The 14,101-nt window shown below is 40.6% G+C and overlaps 1 protein-coding gene across 1 annotated transcript; it reads left to right on the top strand.

Moving 5' to 3' along the window:
- The first annotated feature begins 8,647 nt into the window (after positions 1 to 8,647).
- LOC146954650 (uncharacterized) lies at positions 8,648 to 9,373 on the top strand. The gene has a single exon (XM_085745459.1). The coding sequence runs from the start codon at positions 8,648 to 8,650 to the stop codon at positions 9,371 to 9,373; it is 726 nt and encodes a 241-aa protein (XP_085601585.1).
- The last annotated feature ends 4,728 nt before the right edge of the window (positions 9,374 to 14,101 follow it).

Below are 14,101 nucleotides of genomic sequence, written 5' to 3'. Positions count from 1 at the left end.
CGGGCTCCCGTTCACCAAATCAGAAGCGATAGCAGAGCCTATGCATTTAAGCATCCACTTCCTCCACAACGTTGGGAAGGACATCCTACCCATAACATCATCCAAATACTTCCAATCAACAGAGTCATAGGCCTTATAAAAATCAACTTTGAATAACATTAAATCCTTTTTCATTTTACAGGCCTCATCAACTACCTCATTAGCTATTGGGATACCATCAAGAACTTTCCGCTCTTTCATAAAAGCAATGAAGGTGTTGTTAATTCCTTTCGATAACCGAGAATTATAGTGAAACTCCGCTATAAACCGCGTAATATCATCCTTCAGCTCCGGCCAAAAATCTTTTACGAAACCAAAATGAATTCCATCCGGTCCAGGACTTTTAAAGATATCGCAGTCCCACACCGCAGCCTTCACTTCCTCCACAAAAAAAGGCACCGTCAACATGACTTCATCAACATGGGACAACCTGCGGAACTGAAAATTTTCCACCTCCGGTCTGCTCACATTTTGCGCTTGAAAATGATTAGCAAAATGAGAGAAAACCGCCACACGAACATTATTAACACCTCCACACGATTGCCATCCACTAGGATTGAATATATAGTATTTCTGCGACGTCTACCAGACATAATAGCATGAAAATATTTTGAATTTGCATCACCTTCACCAAGTAATAACAACCTCGACTATTGCCAATAGATACCAGCATTAATCCTCGCCAAAGAATGTAAATCAGATGACAACCCATGCAATCCCTCCACCTCCTCCTCAGATAGCATCTCGGCCTCACCTTTAGTCTCTAGGGTCGAGATACTCTCTTTTAAAGAGTTCATCCTGCCTGGTAAATTATGAGCATGAGAAAGATTCCATTGTTTATGAGTCATTTTTATTAACTTAAATGTTTCCTTCATCACATAACCTCCCCACCCTTCCTCCTGAAGAGCCCGCCATTTTTCACACACAAACGAGTGGTAACCTGGAACATCAGAACAATACCTCATCATACGGGAAGGTCGAGGACTCCAATTATCTTCATTTATAGATAAAATCACCGAGCAATGATCAGACAACCCCCGCATGTGAGCCACCTGCAGACATGTCGGCCACTTCAAGCACCATTCCTATGACAACAAGAATCTATCAATACGGCCCATTGAGTTTCCATCCCCCTTGTACCAAGTAAATTTGTGACCATGAAGAGTAAGATCTATCAACACATTACCATCTACAAAAGAATTAAAAGAATCACAGTCTAAAGAACGAACTGCAACCGCCTAACCCTTCTCTCCTCGGGTTTTCGGACCGCAATAAAATCACCACAAATACAAATATTTCTCCCCACCATTTGTTGAAGTCGCACGATTAAAGAATTCCACAGTTTCTTTTCACCATTATCCCAGGGCGCGTAAACATTAAATAAATGAAACTCTTCATTAGATTGCAAGAAGCGGCCATGTACCATCAGAACATGATCCACACTAATAGAAGACCACACCTTCACCACCGAGTTATCCCACATAACCAACAGCCCTCCTGACGCCCCAATGGAAGGATAGAAAGAATAAGACGGCATCAGAGAACCCGAAAGAGCGTTACAAATAAAATCATCAATTACTGTCAACTTCGTCTCTTAAAGGCAAACTAAAGAAGGATTTTTCTCTCTATTTAACTTGCGCACCTCTTTTCTTTTTTCAAGACCACCTAACCCCCTAACATTCCAAGAAATTATCTTCATCCCTATCACTTCTGCCCCCTCAACCAGCCACACGCACCAAAACTAACAATTCTTCCCACCCTTCGTCTCGCCTTCCTCGCATCCCTTCCTCCCCTTTCTCGATTGAGACAAAACGTTGAACATATTTGCCTTATCACCATTAAATTTGACACAAATAGCTTTCCTATACCCCACACATCATCCATAGCTACCTCCTCATTACAATGTAGAACCACCCAATTTTTCCAGTCGTTATTAACCGAAGAAGAAGAAGTTTCTGATACCTGAGCCCCTGTACTCTTGACACCAATCATGCCTTTAGCTATAGTTCCACCCTTAACCTTCTGAACATTTTATTTTATCACTTTCAACACCTGTTGTCGATCTTCTCTGGAAGGCGAGCAACTTTCTTTAAACTTGACATTGTATGTTTGAGTAAACCTCCCGCCCTTTTTTTATTCTTAATATTCTCCGCCGCCGCAATTTAGAAGAAAGTTCACCACCATGCACCTTATTCTTATTCTACCTTTTTATGAGAAGATGATATCAACATATCCATGAACATGATGGTTCAACTATTATAAACTCCACGAACTTGACATAACTGATCGTTCTGTCGTCGGGGGACATGAACATTGTCGCTGCCTTCTAACCGAACCTTTTGAACCTGCACTAGCCTTCGAGAAACTACCACTTGCGGCCTCCCCTATGTCAACAAGATGAACCACCGTAGCACCATCATCCACATAAGGTCGGGCTATTTAATCATTAACAACAGCTTCGGTGTGCAACTCCACCATAACCGCCCCAAGTGGCATCTACGATGGCTGAATTGTAGTCATAACATCTAGTTGCGGCTTCAAAACAGTTACAGTACCTTGAGGAACTCTCTCTCTCTCTCTCTCTCTCTCTCTCTCTCTCTCTCTCTCTCTCTCTCTCTCTCTCTCTCCATTTTCTTTTTTATATACTTATTAGTTAAGAACAAATTGTAGGTTTATCCTAGGCCATCAAAATCTCAAAAACATACATGCATTAACTAATAAAATAAAACTGAAATTTTAATGATAAAATATTTCTTTTATTTTCAAATTATAAAATAATTTAAATATTATTGTTGTCGGAAAAATGTTTCTCTTTAACAAATGAACTTAATAGATTAGTCTATGATTCAAGTTTTTTTTTTAAAAAATTATATCCTTAAGAGGATTCCTAGTTAATAAGTTTAAGGTTACCGATGCACAACTTTGGATCAAAGAAATGTATGGACTTAAATTGGTAATGTGTGTGTGTGCCCTAAAATTATGAAAGTGTAAATTAGTAAGTGTGTGTCTTTTCATGTGAACCAAAATACCCAGTTGTCAATATTCAAATAACTTTTCAATAGAAGGTTAGTTTTATTTGTTTCATTTTATTAATGTTTATTAAATTAGAGCTTATTAATTTACACCAACTTTTTTATGAACAATTTTTTAGGCCAAAAAGAAAATACTATTTCTCAATCCACATGTTTTATTTTATCCGTCAGTTCACAATTTTTTTTATTAATAACAAAACCAATTCTCAATCATATGTACATATCAAAATAATACTTTCTTTCTTGGGTGAACTAAGAATGAGGAAAACTTTATGGTGAAACTTGAACATCCAACTAGGTTGACATCTCTAAAAAACCTATATTCTCTGTCACTCACTCATAATAAAATATATTATTAAAAAATAAGAAAATATATACTACCTCCGTCCCTATATATAAGCACCATTTGCCTCTAATAAAAGGATGCTTATATATAGGGACTGAGGGAATTAAGAAAAATAGTGTAGCAACAAATTTTATATGTGTCATTTTGAGGTCTCCTAGGGTTTCCACCATCTAGGGTTTCTAGCGCCTCCCTTGCTTGGGCTGCCGCCGCACCTTGGGCCGGATTCACCTTGTGAGAAGTTGATCTGCATCTGATCCATGATCTAGATGCTTCCTCATAGCCTTTATATTCAGTCTCCTTCGCTGATTGTTGCATCGCATCCAACCCTAGTCCTTTCTGTGTTACTTTACGAGTCTGTTTGTTTCTATCTGTGTCTTCCTGTTTTACTCGCGTTTCCTCAACGTTTCCTCCCTACCACTTGACCTGATGGATCCTTCAAACCTCAATCTCAACGGTCTAACCTTGTCTGAAGAGGGTTTAACTCTCAATCTTGAGTCTGAAACCGAAACTGCTGCAATCCTTGAACACTACTTGATTGGTCGCGTCCTTGCTGATTGGGAAATCCAGTTTGCCTATTTCAGCGAGCGTATGTCTCGTGCATGGAAGCCAGGCAAGCGGGTTACGATCACCAAATTTGTGTCTGATCGTTATCTCTTTCAGTTTCATCACAAAGTCAATGCTGCAAGTGTTTTGGACGAGGGTCCCTGGTTGTATGACAACTTCCATATTGCCATGGATCGGATCTCTCCTGGTGCCGTTCCTAGTTTCATTCCTCTGAACCATATCGACTTTTGGGTTCAGGTTCATGGTCTGCCATTCGGATTTATCCAACCAAAAGTAGGTCAGGTATAGGAAGCTTCTTAGGTACATTCAAAGCATATGATAGCCGAAACACTATCCATAGCTCCTACATGCGTGTTAGGGTTGCCATTGATGTCACTGTCCCGCTGAAAAAAGAGTGGCGTGTCCGTGCTTCTAACGGTGCTTTTGTTACTGTCAATTTCAAATATGAAAAATTGGGTGTTTTTTGTCACAGGTGCGGATTGATCGGACATACTGACAAAGTGTGTCCTGAATTGTTTGAATTAGATGTTGATGACGGTGTCCGTAATTGGGGAGCTGATCTGAAACCAGTTACACAAAGGCTTGGTACAACTGTTACAAACCGTTGATTACAAGACCCTATTCCTGCCACTTTGCCGCAACAAAATCACCCTTCAGGTGCTGCTTCTGCTGGCCGAGACAAAGCTTCTGAAGGAGTGGGAAATTCTGCAATTTTCAATGACCGTATGCTTGCATTTCAGTCACAACTTACTGCTATGAAACATGATGTGCTTGCTGACCAAAATGCAATGTTGGCTAAAAAAGGTAATGGTGTGCTTTTTGCTTGGAACGTGCATTTGTTGCCTTCTTCTTCCACAGGTACTTCAGCATCCAACTTGCTGTCAGGCCGTCCCGTAGTGCTTGGTTTACCTGCTGCTCCATTCTCAAGTGATTCCACTACTGAGACACTCGAGGAAAATGGATCAGAATTGAAGAAAAGAAAGCGTATGCTGACTCTTTAGAATGGAGAAACTATTGCTGCTGAAGGGGATATGGAAACTTTTGTAATAGGTTCAAATGTTAGTCATGGGGGGGATACTGATATAAATGTAATTGCTGAACCCTTAGGTGATGAACAAATTGTAACGGCAGGCTCTGATGATCAGGCCTGCCTAGATAAATGAGCCTAGTAGCGTGGAATTGTCGGGGTGTAGGTAGCCCGAGCACAATTCCCGACCTTAAGTACCTAATCCGGCACTTCAATCCGGACCTACTTTTCTTAAGTGAGACTCTAGGTCACCGTAGTAAAATTGAAGAACTCCGTTATTTGCTTGGTTACGATGCTTGTTTTCATGTCGACCGCACCGGTAGAGCCGGGGGTTTAGCTTTATTTTGGAGAAATTCTTTACATTGTCAGCTTGTTAATTTTTCTAATAATCACATCACTGTTGAAATTGTAAATACTACTCTTGGTACTTGGAGACTTACCGGCTACTATGGTTATCCTAACGGAGGTCGTAGAACGCCCTTGGTGTATTTTTGGTGACTTTAATGGTATTTTGGATGCAGGTGAGAAAAGAGGGCGCACCATGAGGCCTCCTTGGCTTATAAATGGCTTTCGTAGAGCTGTTATTGATTCAGGGTTATCCGATGTCCCGGTTGAAGGGTATTCGTACACTTGGTTTAAAAGTCTTGGCACTCCGCGTGCGGTGGAAGAAAGGTTAGATCGTGCACTTGCTAATAATTTATGGTTTAATATGTTTCCCAATGCTATTGTCGAGACTCTTGTGGCACCTGTTTCTGATCATTATCCAATACTTGTAAATGTTGCACCTATAACTCGGCCTTATGTTCTTAAACGCCATTTTCGCTTTGAAAATGCTTGGCAACTTGAATCAGGTTTTAAGGAGCTAGTTACTAACTCTTGGCAGGAACATTCGACAAGCATGTTCCTACCTAAATTATCTTTATGTGCGGAAGATATTTCGACATGGAAAAAGAATCATTGTCACAAATTATGAACAAACATCGAGGATTGCCGCAAACAAATGCAAGATATATGGTTGCAAGCTTCGGGTCAGGACCAAACTCGCATGTTTGAACTTAGGAAACGAATGCAACGACTGCTGTCCCAAGACGATGCCTATTGGCGTCAACGAGCTAAATCTTTCTGGTATAAGGATGGTGATAGAAACACTAAGTTTGTTCATGCCTCGACAACAGCTCGGAAAAAGGTAAACCGTATAATCTCCCTTGATGATGATGTAGGTAATAAGGTTACTAGTGATAGCGGTATGTAGGAAATAGCGCGGAACTATTTTGTGAATATTTTCAAACATAAGGATAGCGACTTTTCTTCTGTTATAAATGTTATTAATCAATCCATCTCAGTTCATGATAATGATATTCTCACGGCACCTTTCACTAAGGCCGAGTTTCGAGAAGCTATTTTTTCTATTCATCCGGACAAGTGCTCCGGCCCGGATGGTTATAGTCCGGGATTTTATCAACATTTTTGGAATTTATGCAGCGATGACATCTTCAAAGAGTGTTGTGGTTGGCTGGACGCAGGACAGTTTCCTCCTGATTTAAATATTACTAACATTGCTCTTATCCCAAAAGGTTCTGTGCAGGTTTGCATGAAAGATTGGCGGCCCATTGCACTATGTAATGTGCTTTATAAAATTATATCTAAAGTGCTAGCGAACAGGTTGAAGAAAGTGTTGTCCCAGTGTATCTCTGATAACCAGTCCGCGTTTGTTCCCGGTCGCTCCATTCTAGATAATGTTATGGTAGCAATTGAGGTGCTTCATTTTATGAAGTCGAAGACACGTGGGGAAGATAGGTATGTCGCTCTCAAACTTGATATTAGCAAAGCCTATGATCGCATGGACTGGAATTATTTAATGGCAGTTTTAAGTAAAATGGGTTTCCATCAACGTTGGATTCATTGGATGCGTATGTGTGTCGAGACAGTTGATTATTCTGTGCTTGTTAATGGGGAGCAGGTTGGCCCTATCATTCCAGGGCGTGGTCTCAGACAAGGGGATCCTCTTTCTCCCTATCTCTTTATTATATGCGCAGAAGGCTTATCGTCACTTATCAGAGATGCCGAGAATAGAGGTGTTCTTACGGGAACAAAGGTTTGTCGCCAAGCACCTTCTGTTTCCCATCTTTTGTTTGCTGATGACTGTTTTTTATTTTTCAAAGCTGCAGAGGAGCACGCACATGTTATGAAAAATATTTTATCCACTTATGAGTTAGCTTCGGGTCAAGCGATCAGTTTACCGAAATCAGAGATCTATTGCAGGCGCAATGTCCCTGACGATCTTAAAACCACTATTACTAATATTCTTGGTGTTCAAGTTGTTTTGGGTACAGGTAAATATCTAGGCCTCCCTTCTATGATAGGTCGCGACCGGAAGGCCACCTTTGCATACATCAAAGACAGTGTTTGGCAGAAAATTAACTCCTGGAGTGGTAAATGTCTCTCAAAAGCGGGTCACGAGGTAATGATAAAATCAGTTTTGCAATCTATTGCCACTTATGTGATGAGTATTTTTCAGTTACCCAGTACGTTGATTGACTCCATTGAAAAAATGATGAACTCCTTTTGGTGGGGACATGGCAAAACAACGCAACGAGGGATACATTGGATGAACTGGGAGAAGTTATCGGCACCAAAAATGCATGGAGGTATGGGCTTCAAGGACCTCTCTGCTTTTAAAGCTAGATACTTTCCGTCCGGTTCCTACCTCATGGCCACTGTTGGTCATAATCCGAGCTATGTCTGGCGTAGTATTATGCGTGCTAGGTTTGTAGTGCGTGGGGGAGCACGCTGGAGTATAGGCTCAGGCACGTCCATTTCCATTCTCAATGAACCATGGTTGGCTAATGGGGAGTTTATAAGTAGTGATATTCCAGGTGCTCAATTTGTTCATAATTTCACTATTAATAGTCTAATGAATTTACATGAAAAAAGCTGGAATGAACAGGTGGTTAGGCAGGTTGTAACAGCCCGGTGGGCCCCTCGCAAGGCATTGAAGTAAAAACACTAGTATGGTGAGGGGGCTAGTGAAGTAGTACTTATCCCCAGGTACTAGGTTCGATTCCCATGGGAGGCAAAAACACTAGTATGGTGAGGGGGCTAGTGATTAAGCTTGTGAGTAACAGTGCAGTGCGGTGGGTGCAGTGCCTTGCGAGGGGCCCACCGGGCTGTTACACAGGTATTCAGTGTGGATGTTGCGAATAGAATCCTTCACACGCCACTCATCTCCCAGGTTGATGAGGACAGAATTATCTGGAAAGCGGAAAGACACGGACGTTACTCTGTACGTAGTGCCTACAGGTTGTGTGTCACAGAATTAATTGATTCCTCCTATTTATGGCGCCCGGGGTACTGGTCTGGTATTTGGAATCTTAAAGTCCCACCGAAGGTTAAGAATTTATTGTGGTGAATGTGTCGGGGATGTTTACCTACCCATGTCCGTCTGTTAGACAAAGGTGTTGTTTGTCCCACTAACTGTTCTAGTTAGGACTCTACTAATGAGGACCTTTTGCATGTTTTTTTCGAGTGTCCTTTTGCTATACATGTGTGGAATAGAACCGGTCTATGGGGCTCGGTGCATCACACCCTCACTCATACCGCATCAGGTACGGATGCTATTTTTTTTATCTTTTACAGAATATGTCTGCTGAGTTAACACAACGCCTGTCAACCGTAATTTGGAGTCTTTGGAAACATCGCAATCTTCGTGTTTGGGACGATGTGACAGAAACAAGTGCTGAAGTAGTAGAGCGTGCCCGGAATATGATTACGGATTGGCAATTAGTGAATGCTCCGGATGTCCTTGCAGCTACTTCGCTCCCACAACATGCAATAGATGCGAACACGGGGGCCTCTTCCTCACACCAACACAACCGAATTGTGTGGCAGCCCCCTTTTTCAGGTAGATATAAATGCAATATTGATGCGGCTTTTTCTTCCCAGCATAACCGCACAGGTATTGGAATTTGTGTTCGTGACTCGGAAGGTAGCTTTGTGTTGGCTAAGACCATTACATATCCTTGTACTGTTTCGGTGGATGTGGGAGAAGCTTTGGGGTTGTATTCTGCTTTGCAATGGTTGAGCGATCTGCAACTTGATAACGTAGACTTTGAAACAGATTCCAAGGTAACAGTTGATGCTTTCCTTTCTAGCAGGAATGACTTGTCCGAATTTGGTTGTATTATTTCTTCTTGTCGTTTTCTGTTTTGTGATTTATTTTCTAACTCTCGGGTGGAGTTTGTTAGGCGACAAGCCAACACGGTGGCTCATACTCTTGCACGAGAGGCCACGTGTTCTGCTAGTTCCGCTATCTATTATGACATACCCATTTGTATTGAGACTATTATCATCAATGAAATACTATAAGCATGTTTCCTTCAAAAAAAAATATAGGGACTGAGGGAGTATAAGAGAATGGGCCAAATCAAAATCCTCGAAAAAGGCTAAAAACCTGCAAAAACAAATAAAAAATAACACTACAGGAAACGATATCTAGGAAGATCAAAACGGTCCCTCTACAATAAAAGAAATCACCCGAAATGAATGACCATGGTTAGCAAGCTTGTGTGCACCCTTGTTTTTCTCGCGTAAGATATGAAAAGAAATCACATGAGGGCTAGAATCAACAACATTAATCTCAATCATACATAAATACAAAAATAAACTATATCAACATAAGAAAAGGTGAAACACAACACAGTGGATCTCTTGATTAAAAAAGAAAAAAAAAAACACAGTGGATCTCGTTCCTGAATTTCTTCCTTATTCTTTCAATGGCTTTTCGTTACCACAACACAGCATTAGAAAGAAATTCCTATCGATGTTCTAGCATAAATTAGGATAATGGTCATAGTCATGAAACTTCTACAGCAATTGGATACCTCAATTATCTTAGGATTATTTTAGGGCTGTCACTACAATTAAGTAGGTGTTGGTCTAAATCTTTAAGAACAATGAACGGGATACTCATAGAAAATCAAAATTGAGGATTGCTTGATGATCGGTGCAGGACTGCAGATTATCTATGCGCAATCCTTGTAGCTTAAACGCAGGTGGTGACAGAAGGAATTCTCTCAAAAATGATCCACTGTGTTATGATCTATGCGTATAATTTGTTTCTTTTGACTTACACCTGGTGTCAACGGATCCTGCCTCATATATATATATATATATATATATATATATATATATATATATATATATATATATATATATATATATATATATGGGTTATGTTACAAGCCACCCTTTGGTGGTGTCTTTTATCAAGTCACACGGTGTGATTTTCACTTTTTAGTTATAACTTTGATAAAAGACATCTTCATAAAAAGTAGTTGGTGTCTTTTAACAAATGCTCATAGAGTAACTTGATAAAAGACACCTTCATAAAAGGTGTCTTCTATCATAACCCTATATATATATATATATATATATATATATATATATATATATATATATATATATTTCAAGTGAGAAAACTAATTATTGTGAGAGACAAGAGGATTGATTACTAATTAACCGTTGCATTAAAGTTAATCAAGATTAACACGTGCTCTTAAGTTTTCCCCTTACATCATGCCTTTTTCTTGAATTTTTTTAGTTACACCCTAATTTTATCTTGTTGCACCCAAGAGACATTTTTAACATAGCAAAATGACTAATATGTACTTGATACACCCACATCTCTTTCTGCGTAGATTGAATTTGTGGTCTTCCCCACCAACACCAGAATGAGTTAGACTCATGGCAACTCCAATCGTGGCCGTGAAAATGAAGCAGAAACCACAACAAACATCTTCAATTTTGTCTTCTTAGGTATTCAAATGTTTAGGTTCCTTGTTGAGATTGAGTTTTTAATTTAGGGATTTAAGTTGATTGAAATTTCGATTTTTTCATAGTAGTTACCCAAACACTCTTTGCATATTCACGTGCCCCATATTCTCTTCCACCACTCGTAAGTTTCAACTTCATCTTCCCGCTTTCTTCTTCTTCGACGACATTCCTTTTCACCAATATAACATTAATATCACTTATGAGTTTTTTTTTTTTTTTTACAAATATCACTTATGAGTTATTTCCCCAAGAATGTGGTTTATGTAGTTCATAAAAAAAACGGGTTAGCTAAGTGATTAAAGAATGTGATTTTGTGTTAACTACTCCATTGTATTTTATAACTCATTGAGATGGATTGCTGATCTAAATTCCTAAATCTCCAAATCCAATTTTACTTTAGAGAAAGAGTACGAGATGCTGGTGTGGGTGTGGGTGTTGTGGTTGGGGTTTTGAGATTTTAATTTAGTCACAAGGACATATTAGCCATTTTGTTATGCTTAAAATGTGTCTTTGGGTGTAACTAGGTAAAATCAGGGTGTAACTAGAAAAATCCCTTTTTCTTTTGTTGAGAGAATGCTCTTCCCTATTCATTTCACCCCACTACAAATTTTGATTTCGTGATACAAAATTTCTGCATCCACGAAATCACCACAATTTTTTTTTTTGAATTGGCGAAATATTATTAACCAACAAGCCCGTGCAAGGCGCACTAATAAGCTTGGGTGGAGAAAAAAATACACAGAAGGGGAAATCGGTTGCCTTAAAATCGTGGCTCGAACAAAAACCCCTTTAAAAAACCACCCTAAAACCAAAAAACAAACCGGAAGAGTAGTGACGCCGGCCTATACAAGTGAACAACCACAAGCATACCCCTGCTTCAACACCAAAACCAACCGAGAAGCTACCCGAGAAGGACCTGCCCGACAGAACTGCTGCCACCAAACCAGGCCGCACCCACACCAATGGCTGCTAACACCAACGCAGGAAAAACCCAGGCGCACCACTAAAGCAGCTACACACCGAAGAAAACAGCAGCACCCAGCAGGAAAAACTGCTATACTCATCTGCGAAAACACCAAAACAACACGTATGCCAACACTAGCAGGAACAAGGACAGCAACTAAACCTCGCACAGGACCTGCTAGCACCAACATGACCAAAACACCAAAAGACAACTGCCTGCAACCTAGCAGAAGCTACCAGAGAAAACTGCCTCCACCTAAAGTACTACAATCGAACCCTCTTCCTTTTTAGGCACAACTGGGGATTCCAAGTCCATTCGTAGAAAAGGCATACCGGAATCGACATCCTATGTAACAACCATCGGCAAGAGAGTACCTTGATCTCCTCCACCAACCCATCAACCTCATGATTAACACCGTTGAAAATCTTATTGTTCCTCCCTTTCCACAACACCCACAAAGTTGCAAGCCAAATCATACGGAGACCTTTCAACACATTCTTGTTGGATTCTCCCCCACTCCAACACTCCCAATGCACGAATAGATTAGGCGGCATTATAAAGTAGCAATCAAGCCACCACATCAACTTGGACCAAACCAAGCAAGCCAAATCACAATGCAAAAAAAGATGTATCGGAGATTCTTCCACCAAATTGCACATAACACAAGCCGTAGACTCATCGGGAGGTAAAACATTCCTTAAAGCTAGATTCCTTTTAGTTGGGATCCGATTAAGGAAAGCCTTCCACGCAAAAGCCACCACTTTTGAGGGTGCCGGATTCTCCCATAAATTATCAAACGTCCTTTTCTCGTCATCTCCCCACATATCCGCCGTCACCACCAAACCTTCCAACTTTACATAAGCCGATTTAACCGAATATAATCTTGAGTCTTCCAATTTCCAACACCAATAGTCCTCTCGGTTGTGCCATACCATACCAGCTAAATCCTCCATAAGGCTAAGAAGAAGCTCCTCCTCCCAAACAAAAAGATGGCGTCTCCACATAAACCTCCAATCCCTCCCCACTTCCCCCACCTTAGCATCCTTTTGATTCGAAATTGAGAAGAGTCTAGGGTACTTAAGTCGCAAGCTACTCTCCTCTCTGCACCTCGTATTCCAAAAGCTAGTATTCATACCATCCCCCACCATCCGTAACACCTCCGAATTAAACCACCCAACACCACCAAAATCCCTTAAATTAATCAACTCTTTCCACCAAGTGGAAGCATGCCTATGCCACTCCATGGAGCCGCCTTCCAGCAAGTCGCAAGAACCATATTTCACCGCAATGACGTCCTTCCACAAAGCTTTCTCCCCATCTAATAATCTCCACCGCCATTTGGCCAAAAGACTCACATTCATAACCCGAATATCTTTAATCCCTAAGCCACCGTTCCTCTTTTGATTACATACCACCTCCCATTTCACCCAACTAATCTTCTTGCCACCACCCACACCTCCCCAAAGAAATTCTCTTTGAATTCTAACAATCCTCCTCCACACACTCACCGGCATTTTAAGGAAGGATAAATAGAAAATAGGAATCGAATTAAGCATGGAGTTCAAGAGAGCGATTCTACCTCCAAAACTAATGTATTTATGACCCCACGAATTTAATTTCCGGTTTATTATGTCCACCAACGGTTCCTAAGTTATCATACTCCTCGCGTTAGCACCCACCGGCAAACCCAAATACTTGAAAGGGATTTTCCCCTCACTACAATTCAAAAAATTACAAGCCATTTCCATAAAATCCACATTAACATTAACCCCAATTAAAGATCTCTTGAGGAAGTTAATCTTCAAACCCGACACCATCTCAAAACCTCTAAGGATCGATTTCATAGCCCAAAGATTTTCCACCGTTGCTTTCCCAATACAAAGAGTATCATCGGCATATTGTAAATGTGAGACCACCAAATCATCCTCACCAAAACCAAAACCTTCAAACAAATGCGCCTCCACCGCCGTCCTCATAAAACCACTAAAACCTTCCGCCACCAAAAGGAACAAAAACGGAGCTAACGGGTCACCTTGCTTTAAGCTCTATGAATACTAATTTCCTCCGTGGGGCTACCATTAACAAGAATAGACATACTCCCTCCACACACACACGTCTTCATCCATGCCACCCACCTATCACACATCCCCACCCTACGCATCATGTATTCCAAAAAACCCCAATCCATCGAGTCGTAGGCCTTTTCAAAGTCTACCTTAAAAATCAAACAATCCTTCTTTGCTTTCTTCGCATAATCCACCAATTCATTGACAACCAACACACCGTCCACCAAATTC

Source organism: Medicago sativa, chromosome 1 (assembly GCF_051527215.1).
Source record: "Medicago sativa cultivar Bolivia chromosome 1, Bolivia_mono, whole genome shotgun sequence".
Classification (NCBI taxonomy): Eukaryota; Viridiplantae; Streptophyta; class Magnoliopsida; order Fabales; family Fabaceae; genus Medicago; species Medicago sativa.
The sequence above is the reverse complement of the archived record's forward strand: the minus strand, read 5'-3'. Positions and strand labels throughout refer to the sequence as shown.